Source organism: Saccostrea cucullata, unplaced genomic scaffold (genome assembly GCF_032062105.1).
Source record: "Saccostrea cucullata isolate Sc308-1 unplaced genomic scaffold, CSIRO_AGI_Scuc_v1 ctg4925, whole genome shotgun sequence".
In the NCBI taxonomy this organism is placed as follows: Eukaryota; Metazoa; Mollusca; class Bivalvia; order Ostreida; family Ostreidae; genus Saccostrea; species Saccostrea cuccullata.
The window spans coordinates 97,189-117,108 of NW_026920346.1; the positions used below are offsets into that span (position 1 = coordinate 97,189).

General features: G+C 33.5%; 1 protein-coding gene across 1 annotated transcript; it reads left to right on the plus strand.

The window, feature by feature from the left end:
• The first annotated feature begins 2,444 nt into the window (after window positions 1-2,444).
• Window positions 2,445-4,974, plus strand: LOC134247480 (uncharacterized). Its single transcript, XM_062729839.1, has 2 exons — window positions 2,445-2,497; window positions 4,145-4,974. The coding sequence occupies exons 1-2, from the start codon at window positions 2,482-2,484 to the stop codon at window positions 4,972-4,974; spliced, it is 846 nt and encodes a 281-aa protein (XP_062585823.1). The 5' UTR covers window positions 2,445-2,481.
• Window positions 4,975-19,920: the final 14,946 nt, after the last annotated feature.

A 19,920-nucleotide genomic window follows, 5' to 3' on the forward strand; every position in this document is an offset into this window, starting at 1 on the left:
ACTGTATGCACTATATTTTTGACGTCAAGTACAATATAATGACGTAACAATGGAGATATTCATACTCATCCATGGTAGTTCATGAGCCTGGTCCCCTGTCTCATCCTTGCCAAGGCAGGAGAGCCAGGTGGATTAGATTCTATGCTTTCCATTGATTGGTCAGAACAATGCGCGCTAAATCGTGGGTTTTTGAGCCGTTGCCGTTAACCACGGAAATAAATATCGATGTAACAATGACACATTACGTCGACGACGTAGAAAATACGACGTCACAATGAACGTCTTCACCGGAAGCGTTGCCATTTTCGCCCTAAATCCATTGTACTCCACCTGGCCCTAGTGACGCGGAGTATACGAAGCAAAACAGGGACAGGGAACCAGGCTAGGTAGTTCATGAGAATATGAACAGTCTTCTAAGTAACAAAGAACCTTAAAGAAAAATATTTGGAAATATAAATATATACCTATGAGACAGTAAACAACTACCAGCTTAATATTCCCCAGTTACGCACAGGACAGGATCCCAATTTAAACCGCATCCCTCCGCGTTACAAAGCGTTACAACGTCGCGGGTTTTGATACAAATAAAGATAAGGCGGACGAAGTGCCTATAGTGTGACAAATATGAAGTGAAAAATATTAAAATCTCAATTCTATCCAAATTTTCTTTGATTTTTCATCTAAAATTAAAGTATACTTATTATAATAAAAATATATACAATGTACTTATTATTATAAAAATATATACAATGTACAAAAAACTCACAGACTTAAATTATTTGTTAATATGAAAAAAGGACACACACATTAAAAAGAACAAAGAAAAAAATTATTTTCTCACATTTTTACAATTTTTTTCAATTTTTCAATATGAGTGGGTCTTGCTCCACTTTTTGAAAGATAACCCTAAAAGTTTGCGATAAATATACATTTTTTTTTGTTCACAAAAACAAATGGAGCAAAGACCCACCAAAAGCTACACTTTTATGACATAACATTCGCAACATTCCTAGAAATAAGTCACAGGTCATATCCCAAACATGATCTAAATGCCTTAACTTGTTGTGAGCCATGTAGCGTCATGTGTTAGACTCAGAAAGAATATTTGATGCTACCGATTTTTGTTGCTATAGAGTTCGAATACACACGAATATCAACTTAATACTTTTTATCGAGGAATAATTTTTCCTAGATTTTATTTTCTCTCAGAAAGGTTTATTCATCATAATTTAATAAATTTCAATAATGAAAACGTAATTAGAATTCTCTATTCACAAATTGAATATGATTTTTTAATATCTGAAGCTAAGGGCATTCTACATGTCTTGTTTCCCATCTTAAATTCTTTCTAAGTTTAAAGGAAGGATCCATTTTCATATTATTAAGAAAGAAAAGAATTGCTTCCAAATTTTAGTAATGAAAAATGATTACCATGTAAAACAGTTTAAACTGGAAATTTAATATTTCCATTCATGCAGTACGTATATGAAATATAGAGAGATAATGGTGACGAAAAGTATTCACCATCAAAAGTCTGCTGAGTTTTTATCAAACGTCAACATGTCCAAAAATTGTTTTTACTAAAGCTCCAAAACAATGTGGGGTATAAAGTTAAAACTTCAACCTGGATGTATTTCCTTTTTTTTTCATAATATCATTAAAATTGATCATTACAAGAAAAGAAAAAAAATCAAAATTAAAATCTACCCTCTTTTATGCATCATTAAATATCATTGATAGAATTTAACAATGAAAACGAAAATGTAAACAATGATTGGGATCAGTAAGTGACTTCTTTTATTTTTTGAGACAAATTTCCCTGATCATGCTGATGCACGCACCATAGAGAAATTACTTGGAGGTCATCATAACTTGAAAATGATCTCGATGCAATAGTGATTACGCCTTAACATTACCCCATTTTCTGGTTAGTACCGCAAAGAAAATCCGCAATGGCATAACGCGGGGGGATGCGGTCTTAATCGAGATCCTGTTCTGTACATAACTGGGGAAGGTTAATCTGGCAGTTGTTTACTGTCTCATGGGCCTATATATACCCGTCCACAAGAAACACGCCGTTACTCCAGCCAGCAACACGGAGGAACATCAAGCTTCCATTGAAGAGGTATCGCATTTACATAGAATTCAATATTTATTACTCGCATTGATATTTGATAGGATTTACAATTTAAAACTGAAATCATACAGCTTTATTTTGAACATCCCATTATAAGAAAATTATACAAGCTTTTCTTCTAAGAAATCAAGTGTTGGATGATTTTTGAAAATATTTCTTGTACGTATATTCTCCTATAACATGTAAATAGACGTTTATTTTAATTAGATATACATTTGATTGTTAAAAAAAATAAAGTCCTGATTTTGCCTGAAATTGGTTGGATTGCTTTTGTATAAAAATAATCTAATATTCATTTTATTTTTTTAGATTTTAGCATCCAAGTATCAAAATAAGAAAAAAAAATGGCTGAACAATTAGGTATGTTTTCCAGTATAAATAATTATATATTTTCATCCCTACTCTCTCCCTTCTCTCTCTCTCTCTCTCTCTCTCTCTCTCTCTCTCTCTCTCTCTCTCTCTCTCTCTCATGTTTTAAATTCTATGTTGTTTTTATCAATGTTTTGTTCTTGGTTCACTTGTAGCAGCTGCTTTTTATTTTTAAATTCTTAAAAAATGTTAACAAACAATTGTGAACAAGAAGTGAATTGCAAAGACATTGCTTGTCTGTAGTACAATTCTTATTTAGCTTGCACTCTCAGAAAGACTTGGCATTCTCGACGTTACATAATAAGCGTCTGAAATGTGCTCAGCTTTCGTTCACTGCATGTTGAAATATACATGGGAAAGAAATTCGGGCGAAGTCAACGAGTGTAGCAAATAGTTAATAACGGTGTCTAGTACGGCAAATAGGTGTGGCTTAAGTCTTCTCATCGTTGTCAACAACAATTTAAAGTTCCTGTTGTTATTAATTTCTTAACCAATGATAATCTATTAGACAATTGACAGACGCTAATTACGAAGCGCCGAAAATGCCACTCCATACTATAAGTCCAAGGTTAACTGAGACTTGTACTAAAACGTTACCTCTACATTGGTATGTGGTGCACTTTGGCTGTAACACATGCAGATAACTGAACACTGCAGTATGCTAATAGTATATTGCAATTTTTTTTTCTTTTTTTAAGTTTCATAAGATTTTGTTGGGTTATACTTGTATATAGATACATGAATGTAAATAATTCGGTGTTATTACTTTGAAAGCATTTACATATCTGCAAAGGTTAAAGAGTATATGTAACAAATATCAAACCCTTTCCTTTGTAAATGTTCACCATTAATCACCAACTTTGGTTAACTGAGCCTTCTATTATCTGAAAGGTATTTTTTCTTATTCTCTATACTGTATGTATTAAAAGTTATACTCAATTCACAAGAAATAAAAATTTATATGATAAAAAGAGTTCAAAGTCTTAAAGATGTCTTATATAATTGTCTGCTGATTGACCAGTCCACCCTTAGACAGCAATTTCAATTCACTTCCCCTTTTTTCTTTCTTGTATACGGTTGAATTTTGTGTTTCGTACATGAAATGAACGATATGGCGTTATCTTATCTTATATTGAACAAAACGTTTATTGTAATATTTGTATAATTTGCTTTAAAGATCAAAATATTGGCACTTCCCTATATATAATCCTTAAGTAAATGCATCTCTGTTTTGAGACGGTCCCATAAAAATACCTGGGCGGCAGATTTTCCCTGTTCTTGGCATGTACATGAAATATATGAAGATAATGAATAGTATTCAAGTTCAGAGGTCGATTAAACAATACAAAGTATGCACAAAGCACAGCGCTGAAGTCAATGTAAGTAAGATATGATCTAGAATAAAAGAGTTTCTGTTAGTATTGTAGTTTTCTCACAACCCCAGACGGCTCCCTTAAATCTGAATAACTTCCTTTCTTTAAAAAAAAATGACGAATCAGAGCATAAAAACTTCAGAATATGAATCGAGAAGATCTTTCAATTAGGTCCACTCAGCATAGCAGCTTGTTTACATGTACAAGTATATAGCTTTTATTTATCATTTATAAGGTGTTTACAGTACCTTGATTTTTTTATAAGGTGAGATGAAGAAGGAAGTTTTGGCAGAACTGGAAAGGGTAGCAGATCTCAAACAATTAGATGAAAAAGAAACAGAGTTCTTGCATCAGATGGTGGAGAACATCATCAAAGATGGTTCGGATGAAATAAAAAAGTTTTCTTGGCTTCCTGAAGATATGAAATCAGCTTCAGACGAGGCCATTCTCACTTCTCTTGAACAGCAGCTGAGTCGTGAAGAGAATCTGCTTCTGAATCACGCATTACATCTGGAGACCTTTACCATGACCCTGGAACCCGCTAATTCACCCAAAACTGCACGTTTTACAAGAGGGGGGAGGAAATTCTTGCAAGACATCAATCTTTCTACATCAGATGGAACCCCTACAGCCATAAAGAAGCAATTAACAAGCATCCTCGTGGAGATCATTTTGCTGGTAATGTCCTCCGTTGGCTTAAAAATTTCTTATACAGACGAGCAAATGAATGCTGTCATCGACAAGGTCAGTCAGTTGCTTACTGATAACATTCAACAGAAGATTGAGGAGTTTGTCAAGGATTGGCCGAAAGCAACCACTGTCATGGCCAAGGCACAGCTAGTCTTTAATCTGCTGAAATCCTTAGCAACAGGTGGTACTGGCCTTGTGATGAAAATTGGCTATGCTATAATTTCCCAATTGTCATGGTGGGAAAGAATGAAGATGATTGCTAAATTTAAGGTGGCCTACGACAATGCGATGAAAAATCCATCCGCAACGATAGCAAAAATAGCAAAGTCGTTGACAAGTGCACCTGGCATCATTGAAAAGAAAGTATTTAATGTGTCTGCCTTGAAGAATCTTCCACAAAAGTGATCAGTTTATTGTTAAGAGACAATGACAATAATTATTGTTTGTTTAATAAAGTTTTATTATTATTATTATTATTATTATTATTATTATTATTATTATTATTATTATCAACTGTTATTATTATATACTTTCTGAAACATATATAGATAAATAAATAAAACTTTATTATTTACAGTCGTCAATGTTTAAATTTCAAGAAAAAGAACGAAATGAACATTAAAAGGATATGAAGATATTGAACAGTATTTGATATCAAAGTCCTTAAAACAATACAAAATGGGAGAAGAGCAAACATGGATCTCGATAGGAATATGACCAGGGAAAAAAAGCAGAAATCAGTTGTTTATCATTGAAAAGTTTAAACCCAATATTGGTTCCAACCAATCCTTAAAGGGGACAGAGTATGATTTGAACAAAATTGAATCTACAACAAAAAGGATGCTTGCATATTTCTTCCACGACCTGTGGACTTACATTAAGGCCCCGCCCTACCTCCAGGGGGTCATCATTTGAACAAACTAAAATCTACACTAACTGAGGATGCTTCCATATGAATATGACTCATCATTACTTTCCCATTCTTTGAATGATTTTTAAAGATTTTTTTCTGCACGTTTCTATGTAAAATTTTGATTCCATGTTGTGACCCTGCCCTACTCCCAAGGATAATGATTTTAACAAACTTTAATCTACACTACCTGAGGATGTTTTCATATAAATATAACTTATCATGACTTTGCTATTCTTGAGAAGAATTTAAAAAAAAAACATTCCATATAACTTTGATTAGTCATTGTGGCCCTTCCCTACCCCTAGTAGTCATGATTTCAAAAGCAAACTTGAATTTCCACTACCTGAGAATGCTTCCAAATAAATATGATCATTCGTACCCTTGCTACTCATTTCCCAGAATTTCCCTAGACATTTCTATGTTAAAATTTCATTGGCCATTGTAGCACCGCATTTGAACAGACCTGAATCACCGCTACCTAAGAATGCGTCCATATAAATATTACAAGTAAGATAAGGCTAGGTAGAGGTTTTTTATGCAAATGAGCAAACGAAAATACATAATTTGTGTAATTTTACACAGAAAAAGTTCGAGCTTATTATACCCCCCGCTTGAAAAGCGGGAGGGTATATAGTAATCGTTAATTCCGTCCGTCTGTCCGTCTGTTACGCTTTGGGGTACCCATCTCTTATCCGCAACTACTCCCATACCACTGAATGAAATTTGATGAAACTTTCGCAGAATCTTTATTACATATTGCCATTGTGCACCTCTTATTTTACTTTTTGATCTGACACATATTTTTGGTTTCCCGGCCACAGGAAAACATGGACTTTTTCACCATTTATAACCATATGGGAGGCGGGGGGTATCATTTAGTGAGCTCATCGCGCACAGTACCTCTAGTTATATATCATTTTTAAGACATTTAGCGATGTATTCAATTAGCGAAAGCATCTTTCCGCCAAAAGTGCTGAAATGAATACATCGCCAAATGTACTACTTTTACAATAATAGCTAAGCGTTTTCTCTATTGATAAAAAACTATTAAACTTATATCGGAAATTGAATTTCTTTCCGCTTTCAACTTTAAACATTTAAAATAGTAACTAAACAATTGCACTGTCGACATTTGTACATCGATATCATAATTCCTTTAATATTCTGCGTCATATAATACCTTGTTTCCGAGGAACAAAGTAGATTATACCCTTGCGCCGAAGCTACATGTATTTTGTTGATGTTCCTTATAAACTTGTGTAGTAGAGGTCTTTGATGTCATAATATTAGGCCTTTCAACTAGTTTTTCAAGTTGCACATATGGTGAAAAACATTGTATAGATAGATTTATAGGTACATAAAATTATCAAAAAAGATAATAACTTGTTCATACTTTTTTAATTACCTCATTAAAAAGTTTAATCATTTATACTTGACTTTTCCGATGTTGTGTTTTAGGACAGGTAACTCAGGTGTGAAAAATGACCAACTTAGTGCCGATTTGTGAGTTATCGTTTATAGGAATGACATATAGGCTGCTTCAGCATTGGTATTGTAATATACACAAAAGGGTTCCTTCCTTACATTGTTTTGTTCACAATAAAGAGAATGACATCTCTCTACCTGAAATAAGAGGGTCAAATGAATGAACAGACTTTATTCAATAGTTTAACTCTCTTAGACGATTATTATGAAGAAGAAAATTTAATGTCATGTTTTTTGTGTTCGCGCTTTTTCGCTTTCTATGTAAATATATATATATATTTACAATTAAATGCAACAATTGATCATCTTATTTGTGTTACTAAGCACGAAGGGGAACGACCGAGTATAAAAAATTAAATAGGTTAGAACTTAGAAGGAGGGTAAATTTCACTTTTTATTTTAATTAAAAATTTTAATTATTTGCAGTAAACCGGTGTCTGCAACTATAAAGTAAATAAGTTTAACATTGGTGCTAAATTTTAAAACCACTAGATCCTACTGAAAGCAAAGAAACACCTGAAAAATGCTAAAAACTGCCTTGCGTATAAACAGTTAGATACCCCGAGCCTGCTCTAAACAAGTTTCAGCAGCGAGTTATCGTTCATAACACCGACCCCTAGCGGCAGTTGAAAGGCCTAATAATATTATGTCACAATGTGCACTGGCTATAAAGCATGTCGTGGGTACCAAGTTTGTATAATGAAACAAGTATTAACTTTTTCTTCGCAATAAATTCGGCCCTAATGCTTTTTGAATAGTCAATTCATAGAAACCTGTATATGTTGCCTTAACTTAATTGAGATGATCATTCATGCCTTTGCTATTCTTGAAAAGAAGAATTTTAAAGAATTTTTATGTATATTTCAATGTAAAACTTTGATCTGCCATTGACCCCCCCTTACCCCCAGGGATCATGATTTGATCAAACTTGAATTTCCACTACCTGAGAATTCTTCGAAATAAATAAGACCAATAATGCCTTTGCTATTCTTGAGAAGAAGATTTTTTAAAATAAAATACCTATATATATCTACAGTTAAACTTTATTGGCCCCACCCTACCCTGGGGGTCATGATTTGAACAAACTTGAATCTAAACTACCTGAGAATGCTTCCATATGAGTTTCATTTTTCCTTGCACAATTATTCTTTAAAAGTAGATTTTTAAAGAATTTCCCTATACATTTTTTATGTTAAACTTTGATGTATTCTGGAAATTGAACAAACTTGAATCTACACTAATTGAGGATGCTTCCCTACATCTGGTACAAAAGTAGAGAGTTTTGCTACACATTTCTATGTAAATCTTTGATCAGCCATTGTGGCCCCGCCTTAACCCCAGGGGTCATGATTTGAGCAAACTTGAATCTACACTATGATGCTTCAATATAGATATGATCTTTCCTGCCTTTGCTATTCTTGAAAAAAGATTATTTAAGGATTTTCCTATATATATCTATGTAAAACTTTGTTCTGTCATTCTGGGCCCGCCTTATCAATTGGGGTCAAATGAACATACCTGAATCTACAACCCGAAAATGTTGTGTTTTAGGACAGGTAACTCAGGTGTGAAAAATGACCAACTTAGTGCCGATTTGTGAGTTATCGTTTATAGGAATGACATATAGGCTGCTTCAGCATTGGTATTGTAATATACACAAAAGGGTTCCTTCCTTACATTGTTTTGTTCACAATAAAGAGAATGACATCTCTCTACCTGAAATAAGAGGGTCAAATGAATAGGGAACAGACTTTATTCAATAGTTTAACTCTCTTAGACGATTATTATGAAGAAGAAAATTTAATGTCATGTTTTTTGTGTTCGCGCTTTTTCGCTTTCTATGTAAATATATATATATATTTACAATTAAATGCAACAATTGATCATCTTATTTGTGTTACTAAGCAAGGGGAACGACCGAGTATAAAAAATTAAATAGGTTAGAACTTAGAAGGAGGGTAAATTTCACTTTTTATTTTAATTAAAAATTTTAATTATTTGCAGTAAACCGGTGTCTGCAACTAAACAGTAAATAAGATTAACATTGGTGCTAAATTTTAAAACCACTAGATCCTACTGAAAGCAAAGAAACACCTGAAAAATGCTAAAAACTGCCTTGCGTATAAACAGTTAGATACCCCGAGCCTGCTCTAAACAAGTTTCAGCTGTGAGTTATCGTTCATAACACCGACCCCTAGCGGCAGTTGAAAGGCCTAATAATATTATGTCACAATGTGCACTGGCTATAAAGCATGTCGTGGGTACCAAGTTTGTGTAGTATTAACTTTTTCTTCGCAATAAAGCCCTAATGCTTTTTAAATAGTCAATTCATAGAAACCTGTATATGTTGCCTTAACTTAATTGAGATGATCATTCATGCCTTTGCTATTCTTGAAAAGAAGAATTTTAAAGAATTTTTTTGTATATTTCAATGTAAAACTTTGATCTGCCATTGACCCCCCTTACCCCCAGGGATCATGATTTGATCAAACTTGAATTTCCACTACCTGAGAATTCTTCGAAATAAATAAGACCAATAATGCCTTTGCTATTCTTGAGAAGAAGATTTTTTAAAATAAAATACCTATATATATCTACGTTAAACTTTCATTGGCCCCACCCTACCCTGGGGGTCATGATTTGAACAAACTTGAATCTAAACTACCTGAGAATGCTTCCATATGAGTTTCATTTTTCCTTGCACAATTATTCTTTAAAAGTAGATTTTTAAAGAATTTCCCTATACATTTTTTATGTTAAACTTTGATCGGTCAATGTAGCCCCACCCCTGGAAGCCCTGATTTGAACAAACTTGAATCTACACTAATTGAGGATGCTTCCCTACATCTGGTACATTGGTTCTGGAGAACATTCCCTAGAGAGTTTTGCTACACATTTCTATGTAAATCTTTGATCAGCCATTGTGGCCCCACCCTATTGTTGGGGGTCATGATTTGAGCAAACTTGAATCTACACTCCCCGATGATGCTTCAATATAGATATGATCTTTCCTGCCTTTGCTATTCTTGAAAAGAAGATTATTTAAGGATTTTCCTATATATATCTATGTAAAACTTTGTTCTGTCATTCTGGGCCCGCCTTATCAATTGGGGTCACGAATTGAACATACCTGAATCTACAACCCGAAAATGCTTCCCTATAAGTTTCATTTTTCCTGGCAAAGTGGTTCTTGAGAGAAGAATTTGGAGATAACGAACAGTGTTTAGTCTCAAAATCCATAAAACAATACAAAATAAGAACAGAGCAAACACAACCCCCAAAACATCAGAGGTGGGATCAGGTGCAATGTAGGAGTGGGCATCCCCTGCCGACCAGAGAAAATTTTTGAAATATACCACCAAATGTTTACTATGTCTAAATTATCTCCCCTTAAATGAGGGTGTGGCTCTTTATTTGAACGAATTTGAATCCCCTTTACCATTGTGTCAAGTTTGTTTGACATTAACCAAGTGGTTCTTGAGAATAAGTCGAAAATGTGAAAAGTTAACGATGACGAGGACAATGATTGACATTGGACAACTTTTGATCAGAAATGCTAACTGGAGCCTTCGGATCAGGTTAGCTAAATGAAGACAGTGAAGCGCTTAACAAAATATCAAAAATATACCTTTAGTGCTTAAGATTTTTTTTAAAATTATAAAAATCCTAACATATATCCATGCACTGCATAAAAAGATAATTGCATAATTTGATCTTAATTATCAACATATTACAATACATTGTCGAAAAAATATTCTAGTATATTGACAGACCGGACGGTCAATATATGTTTAGAACGACTTATATTTCTGAAGCTTGATTTACATTCATACAATGTGTATAATATCTGAAAGATGTTAGACAGAGTAAATTTGATTTTGTAAGTTTCTGGGAAAACAATCTTTGTGCTAAAGTTAGCAAACATTTCCATAGAAACTTAAGGTACTGTGAGCGATGAGCCCATCGGGCTTTATGGAATTTAACCTTGTGACCAACCCGTATTTATATCCTGGTAGATGTTTAAAAATGACACCTTATTTCTTAAATAAACTCTACCGTTTTTAAAACAGAACAAAGTAGGAGTAGAGCAAACATTGACCCCCAAAACATTAAAGTTGTGATGAGGTGCCATGGAGGATTGAGCATCCTCTGTCATCCTGCATATTCAACTGATCTTTCTCCTTGTGACTTTTTCTTGTTTCCTAAACTAAAAGAAGCTCTCTCTGAAAGGCGTTTTCAATCGCGGTCAGCGCTGAGATCAGCAATTTTTGCGTATTTTATTAAGGAGTATTCCACAAAAGTCTTACAAAAGTTGTTTTTTGACTGGATTAAACGACTTCATCTCTGTACTAAATATAAAGGAGATTATTGTGAGGGAATGTAATAAATAATTTAAATTTCTATTTTGCTTTTTGTTGCTGTAATATGGACAAAAAATATTGAACACCCCTAGTATTCTGTTTACCTTTTTCAGTTTTGCCAATGCATTTATTTTTCATAAGATACTAGATCAAAATCCTTCCTTTGAATGTGAGTTAATAAAGTATAAAATATATAAATACTTCAAATCAAATTTGCATTATCATTTATTATGTTTAGGTTTGAAGGGTGTGGATTCGTGCTTATTAAAAAAATGCAAAGTTTCTTGTTTCTAATTTAAAAACCTCCAAAAGTTATAGTAATGATAATGCATTACTTTGCTAAAGTAATGTTAATGATAATGCACTACTTTACTAAAGTAATGGGAATGTAATGCATTACTTTAATAAATCAGAGTAATGGTAATGGTAACTTCATGACCAAATTGTTGAAGTAATGATTATGTAATGCATTACTTTACACTTAAACTCGCCCCAAGCCTGGTCCACGCATTTACAAAAATAAACTGATGTATGAAACACGTGTAAAACATTGATATATATCAATATTTTGATTTCCAAATATTTCTTTGCAAATAACAAGATTCTTTATTTTTTTTATTTTGAGCTATCATTGATGAGCAAGATTATCTCCATTTTCACGTCATGATACCGTATTTGACATCAAAACCATTGTGCCATATGCTTTCTTTAACTAATAAGAATGACAGTTGAATGGCGTATTTTGTAGCAACTCATCAGAAAATAATATAAATATAAAAAATGAATTTTAGTTTTGAACATTCACGAGGAACATGAACTACAAAGCTTCACGCCGGCATATTTATCAGGAAGCGCTAATACGCTTCATGAAACGTGACCGGACGGGTGAATCATCGTGGTTCATATAATTATTTCCTCACAAATCTTCAAAAATGTCATTAATTTCTTAAATATCTTGTCATTCATTCTTGGAAATACTAGTGTTTGATGCCACTTAACTAATTGAGAGTAAGTGACCAATTGCGGTGTCAAACACCTAAAACCTATGTGCTTCTAATATCAAAAGTCAGTGCAGTTTCATTTTGTTTATTTATATTCCTACATCTTAGTCATATACATGTAGCTAGAAATAACATAGAATATTTTTTAAAAGTGAAGAATTGGTACACATATATCTATAAAATGAAATATAAACTGCTTCATCAGTAAAACGTCATTTTAATTGTCTTTCAAATTCCAGCATATTATTTGCTGAGCGCTTCCTGCATGCCCTTCATTTTGGAGAGGTTGGCTACTTTCTTTGTTATCTGGTATGCATCATTCACGACGAGAGCAAGTTTGGCCATCAGTGCAAGGCCATCCGTAGCAAAGGCAGCAGCAACCTGAGCAACTATGACTGCGACAGTGATCGTCTTGTCCACAATAGACATCGACTCAAAAGCTAATTTAACGATGTTCGCAAAGATTCCTGCGGAGTTGGTATTTTTTACCAAATTGTACATTGCCTTTGCTTTATTCATAGCACCTCCCTTATTCCACTCCTGTATAAAATCTTCTACATACCGCTGAAACGCAGGCTTTCGCACTACCGGTAAGATCTCTTCAATGATCCTGTTTGTCAGGGGTTTGGTTAGTGCGCAGTGAAATCCGAAAACATCCAGGACTATCAGCGAACATTCAAGGACAAGACTGGCGATCTGGAATGCTTTGGAGTCACTGATGCCCTGTAAACTGTACAGTTGGAAAGGTTCACGGAATTGTTCTCCGCCACGATGGACGGTAGCTACGTCATTCTGGACCTCCATTGTAAATGTCTCTTGGTCAACGATCCTAGATATTCTCTGATAGTCTTCTACCGAGCGGAGTGCATCTTCTATTTGTTTTCTCATATGCAAATCAATTTCATTCATCTTTCCCTTGGACGTTTCCTTCAAGGAGGGGTCGACTTTTTCTAACATATCCTTGGCAGCTTTCATCACATCGTCAACGTTTGCTACAAAGAGACATCACAGTTTTTTTCTCCTAATTCAATTATTTGATTTGATTTTCCCTCAATATAAAATTAACACCCCCGGTACATTTATATCAAATTGTTCTTTTTACTTATTACTCAACTGTAAAATACTAGTAACCAACGACACAAGGAATAAAAAATGTTAATTTTTTTCAGGACACAGAAAAATAGTTATTACGTCAGTAAAAAAAAAAAGAAAAAGGGCAATAAAAAAAAACTAGCAGTACTACTAAACTATGCTTAGTTCTGAGTAAAGGACAGGGCGTCCCAAAAATCTATTGTCTACGTCGTTGATCACTTCTATTGCCTTATATAAATTTCCTGACCTTGTATCTACTTTGTAATTCCGACATTTAAGTGAAAAATATATAAAAACCATTGCATGTGTTTTTCCCTTTTGTTTTACATTATAATTATTCTTCAATTATTAAAGTTCCATTTAATACTCTTTGTTTGTCAGAGAGAGAGAGAATGAGAGAAAGAAAGAAAGAAAGAGAGAGAGAGGGAGAGAGAAGAGAGAGAAAGGGAAGAGATAGAAAGAAAGGGGAAGAAGCGAGAGAGAGAGAGAGAGAGAGAGAGATGTACATTGGACAATAGACCTTTTAATTGTACAGCCATCTTCGTATTTCAATATTTCGATCCTAAATTAAAAAATATATGTATTTTTTTTTAACAAACAACCAAACAATATATACCTGATTAATAAATCAGGTCTACTAAACAGAAGGAGACATAAACTATTTTCAAAAACAACCACTTCATTACTTTAGTAGAAAAGCTTGTATTATTTCCCTTATGATTTGATGTTCAAAATGAAGCCGTATGATTTCAGTTTTTAGTTTTAAATTCTATCAAATATCAATATAAGTAACAGATATTGAATTAAGTGTAAATAAGATACCTTTTCAATGGACGTTTGAGGTTCCACTCGATTCAGGCACTGGGGTGTCGAATATTTGTCTGGGACGGGTATATATACACAAAGGACAAGAACATGATATGGGAAAACAACTTCCAAAATTATGAAAACAGATGTTTATTTTAGTTACTTTGCACTAAAATCACTAGTACTCAACCATGAAATGTATGGCATCACGTAGGGGAAATTAAAAAAGGCAAAAACACGTGCAAGTTAATGATGTTAATTTTGTAATAAAATTTTGTAGCACCATACTATGCATTAGAATTATAGACATCGTTTTTGCATATTTGCAGTCAGTATAAATTTCTTGCAATCGTTATGGCTGACGGAATCTACTTGGGTTCGTAATTGGTTCAATATTGCATAAGTGAATAAAAAGGGAAAAACACGCTGATGTACAGATTTTTTTCAACTTTTCAACCAAATAAAAGTGTTCTTTGGTTGTAGAGAGTGAACTTAAAATGTTTCCAACCAACCAACGGCGACGTTGGCGCGTAAATCACAACAAGATAAGGCTTTTCATGCCACCTCGATTATTGTCAAGGCATTATAACCGAAACTGATATTATCAAGAAAAACATACTCACTTTTTTATAAATGACATAAACTCTCTGCTCTAATTTCAAGCTTACGTCGATTTTCCTTCAAACGCGCATTACGCGTCGTTTACGTAATGTTTTTAGCATGTTTACATTGGGAAAAAGTTGTCGATACTTTTTTACAAAATTCACAAGCACCAAACCTGCTGGGTTTTATGATTCCCTAATTCGAAAATCGCGGGATTCGATTGAGCTATGTGTTGATTTTGGAATAATACAGCTAGTCTTCCATTGTTATCGGAAGGGTTCTAATAATGCTATGAAAAAATAAATGCTCTGGTGAATCAATGCACAGGAAAATCAAGTTTGTTACCTGATGCGAAAGGGAGATTATGAGAATTTTTAGTTTTATTTTTGGGGGGTGTCACCATATTGATATCAATATATCAGGAACTATCACTCAAAATCGCACAAAATTTTGGTAAATTGTTGATTAAAGATGAATTAAAATGTATGATAAAAATGCTGAAAAACGTTTTTGAAATAATCGTTTTAATTTAACTCAAAAGTTTAATATGCGTTTCTTAATCCTTTCAGTATATACACATTGGACGGTAAACAACTGCCGGATTAACCTTAAACAGTTATGAAAGGGACAGGATCCCCAATTGGACCGCATCCCTCTGCGTTATGCCTTTGCGGGTTTTCATCGCGGTGCTAACCAGAAAATGGGGTAATGATAAGGCGTAATCACGATTGCATCGAGATCTTTATCAAGTTATGATGACCTCCAATTAATTTTTCTTTGGTGCAGGTATCAGGAAGAGTTGTATCAAAAATGATAGAAGGTTTTTAAGCAGTATATCTCTCTTTCTCTCTCTCTTTTTCTCTCTCTCTCTCATATGAGGGAGCCATCTTCTGGTATATGCCTGCTCAGTTTTTTACTCGTGAAGATTTTACCTACTGTGAGTGTGGTTCACATGTACAAGAGGCACTTACATTTACGGGTCTATCAACATAAAATTTTAGAATATACTGGCTAAAAGTTCTAATGTTTCTATTCCATCATTTAAATGAAAAGAGATTCCTTTTTTTCGCTTTTTTTTTTTTTTAGCTTTTTGTTGCAAGTGGAATATTCTGTTTTGGTTGCGTTTGGGGGGGGGGGGGGGGGGGCAGCACTTTTTTCCATACATAACTTTTTACTAATGAAAATGTACATTGAAAAGCAGATTGGACCACAGGACGAAAGACCATCTTCAAACATGTTTAATGAGGCTTAGGTTTTTGTAATTCATTCCTTTAGGCTATCATTAAGCTGCAGCTTCTACACAAGCAACTTCGCCACATATGATACACGAAAGGTAATGCATATGTGGATCAAATGTGGCTAAATTGCTTATGTAGGTGTGTAATTTAGTTTTATTTAGCTACATGTACCATTAGGCCACCTTATATTGCAGATTAAAACTTAATTATAAACCACCTTTACGCAGAATAAACAAGATTATATAAACTAACATTCCGCGGTCGAATTCATAAAAAATATTAAAATATAAAGCAATTTTCTTCTGGAAAAAAAATAATAAATTCTCCATAAGTGTCTTCTTTTTATTTCGGTAGAGAAATTTTTACGATATAGAATTTTTTATAGGTATATGTAGATTATTTTACCAAAATTTAATTCCTATCAAGAATAATTTGAAGTATACGAAAGCCCAATGAGCTCATTTTCGTACGTTAGATAAATAGAATTTTAGCGTTATAACGCGAAACTTTCGCGTTGTAACATGTAACTTTCGCGATATAGCGCGAAACTTTTTCGAATAAACGCGTTACTTTCGCGTTATGACGCGAAACTTTTGCGAATTAACGTGTAACTTTCGCGATATAACGCGTGACTTTCGCGTTATAACGCGAAACTTTTGCTGTTTAACTAGACATTTGCTTTAGTCTCAACGTTCTTTTAATTTTGTCATCAATATTATTCATAACAATGATAAGCAAAAGGCTATTTTAATCTTAGACTATCACAAGTTAAACTAGTGCTAATTGTAACGGGGACCGTTACAGATGTTCCCCAAACGCTCCCCAACTCCCTTTTGGTGCCATATTCCCTGTAAGCTTCATTAAATAAGACAAACTCTATGCATCTGCGATTTTAACAACATTTACAAAGAAGTGTACACAAATCATTTAAACTTTAGCATTGCACGCGTGCACATGTGAATGCATTTGCGTTGACCATAATCTTGTCTACACAATCTATATTTTTAACACATTGAATATTAAAGTATTTAATCCAAAATTATTTAAAAAATACGCTCATTCAAGTGTATGTTTGATTTTACTCATTTCATGTGCACGCACGTGCATACATGAGCATGTTGACCATACCTTCTTGTAGAAGTCCATTACATCTGTCCATGTTAAAAATCCGTTTGGGTGAAAACTAAGGGAGTTATAGCTGTTCAAAGTTTCAGCCAATCAGATTGCAGCACATGTACACGCACGTGTATGCATGTGCATGGTGACCATACCTACTTGTAGAAGTCCATTATATCTATCTATGTTCCAAATCCCATCCTATTTGGTTGAAAACCAAGGGAGTTATAGCTGTTTAAAGTTTCAGCCAATCAGATTGCAGCGTACGTGCATGCACGTGTTTTCATGATAATTGCTTTATTTCATGTTGTAGGATATCTTAATGCATGGCTATGTTCAAAATTTCAAAGGATTTCGTCAAAAAACAAGAAAGATATTGAGACTATAGTTGCAGCCAATCAGAGCTAAGTGCACGTGCATGCGCGTGAGATCTTGCTATTTTCACCATGTTTCATGAATTTATACTAGTAATATATCCTCACATTATGAGTTTCAAAGCATTTCATCTAAAAATAGAACAGTTGTGGCTATATCTATTATATTGGTCATATACGTGTTGCACGTGCAATCTTGCAAGCACGTGCGCGCAAAATAAAACCTTGATTAAATCTACATAACATGTCTACTAACCCTAAAAAGGTTTTACCTACATCGGACAAACAGTTTACAAGATCATTCCCGGACAAAAAAGTTCCAGGAAGAAGAAGAAGAAGAAGAAAAATAATAATAATAAGAAACAGAGTAAAAACAATATGTTCCCCAACTTCGTTTGGGGAACATAATTTTAAGCTTTCTTGCTATTGAATCAATCTTTACCGTCACAATTTGTCTTTCTCAACGCTGTTCAAACAATTCAAAGTTTATGCGAGTTTTCCAAAATTTAAACTTCAAGATTATTAATTTCGAGGAAAGTCACGTACTTCTTTCCGGTTTTTATCCACTCTCTAGAGAATTTGAAATAATGTTATTTTATAGAGATCAAGATCTCAGAAAATTGACAATATTGGGTAAATTTGTCAATTATGTCCCACTGCATTTGTGAAAATTGGATAGCAGATTTTCATTTGTCTCCGTTGGGTTCACTGTGGAAATTCGATATCCTATTTTGAGGTTGCACCACGTTGTCATTCCAACGCTTATGAAAACATAGGCAATTCCAAGTGTACAAACTCTGCTGTATACCTTCATAGTTTTTATTTATGGCTAGTCCACGAACTTTTCTATTACCCAATATAAAAATATTGGAGGCAATAAAATTATACATTGTTCATTCACTTTTAAGTTATGTTTCTACAGTGTATAATTTTTTATCCTAAATGATTGATTGCTTAATTTACTAGTGGTACAGTTGTAGTAAATGTTACTGATTAAAAAACGGCTAGAAAAAAATGTCAAGTGGAGATTTTCCTTAAGAAATAATCAGTCTAAAGAATTTAACAATTGAAAAACATGTACAAGAAAGTATAAAATTCATTTATTTAATTCAATAGTAAGGTTTTAAAATTAAATAAAATATTCTGATGACTAATATATCCTATTCTCTCATTATATTGTCTGGGAAAGTTAGGCGTTTATTCGCGAAATGTTCGTGTTATAACGCGAAAGTTACGCGTTTATTCGCGAAAAAAAAATTCTTACCTACGGAAGTAATTGGTGGTTAATTGCCTTTTTTTTTTAGATGAAGTACATAATGCAAAAATTTCTCAAAATATAATCGGTCTTCATTAATTGTTATTTCAAAATCAATTTTCAGAAGAGCAGCCAAATAGGTTACACTTGACATCCGATGTGGAAGTGTAATACTTTTGCATAAGAACAAACAAACCTGATAATTAGATTAAGGCCCGTGTAGGCTTCCAGGATATCTATCTATCTTGGGACATTAATACAGGAACTAGAACTGAACATTGCTTAAAATTTTGTTATATATTAACTTTTGCACAATATCAGGGTAATGAACTAATTAATATAGGAACTAGAACTGAACATTACTTAAAAGTTTGTTATATATTAACTTATGCGTAAAATCAGGATACTGAACTAATTAATATAGGAACTAGAACTGAACATTGCTTAAAAGTTTGTTACATATTAACTTTGCACAATACCAGGACACTAAACTAAATTAAAAGCTTAAATTTTAAAACATCAATCTACTTTAAAAATTTCTTGCATTTTGTCCAAATTAATTTTATAAATTGTTTACTTGAATCTTATACTTGTTTGTTTCATTTGTAAAATATATGAGTATATTATGCACTATATATATTGCATATTATAAAAATGTCATTCAAACTTTACCGAGTAGCGTGTCAGAAGGGTTTCTTAAAATAAACGCTTTCCTGTCTTTGAAAAAGATTATTTTTTCCTCATTGACTTACAGAAACTGCATCTGATATGTGCTTATTAGTCACTTAAAGCAACCATTAAGCCATCATTTAGGACAAAAAAATTTCATTTTGCCATGGCAACACAAGTCTTAATATTTTTATGAACCACCAATCCTGCCTGTCAAAACTATTATTTCCGCACACCAACCCCCCCCCCCTTACACACACACACACACACACACAAATCGCCCACAAATCAAGAGTCGGTATAGTCCAATTCCAGCAATAGGATCATGACTGTAACCTTCTTTAAAAAAAACCCCTGAGCAATCTACTTTTAGACTTTTTCCAATAAATACAATTACTTTGTCATCAAATACAATTTATCATTGAGTCAAATGCTGA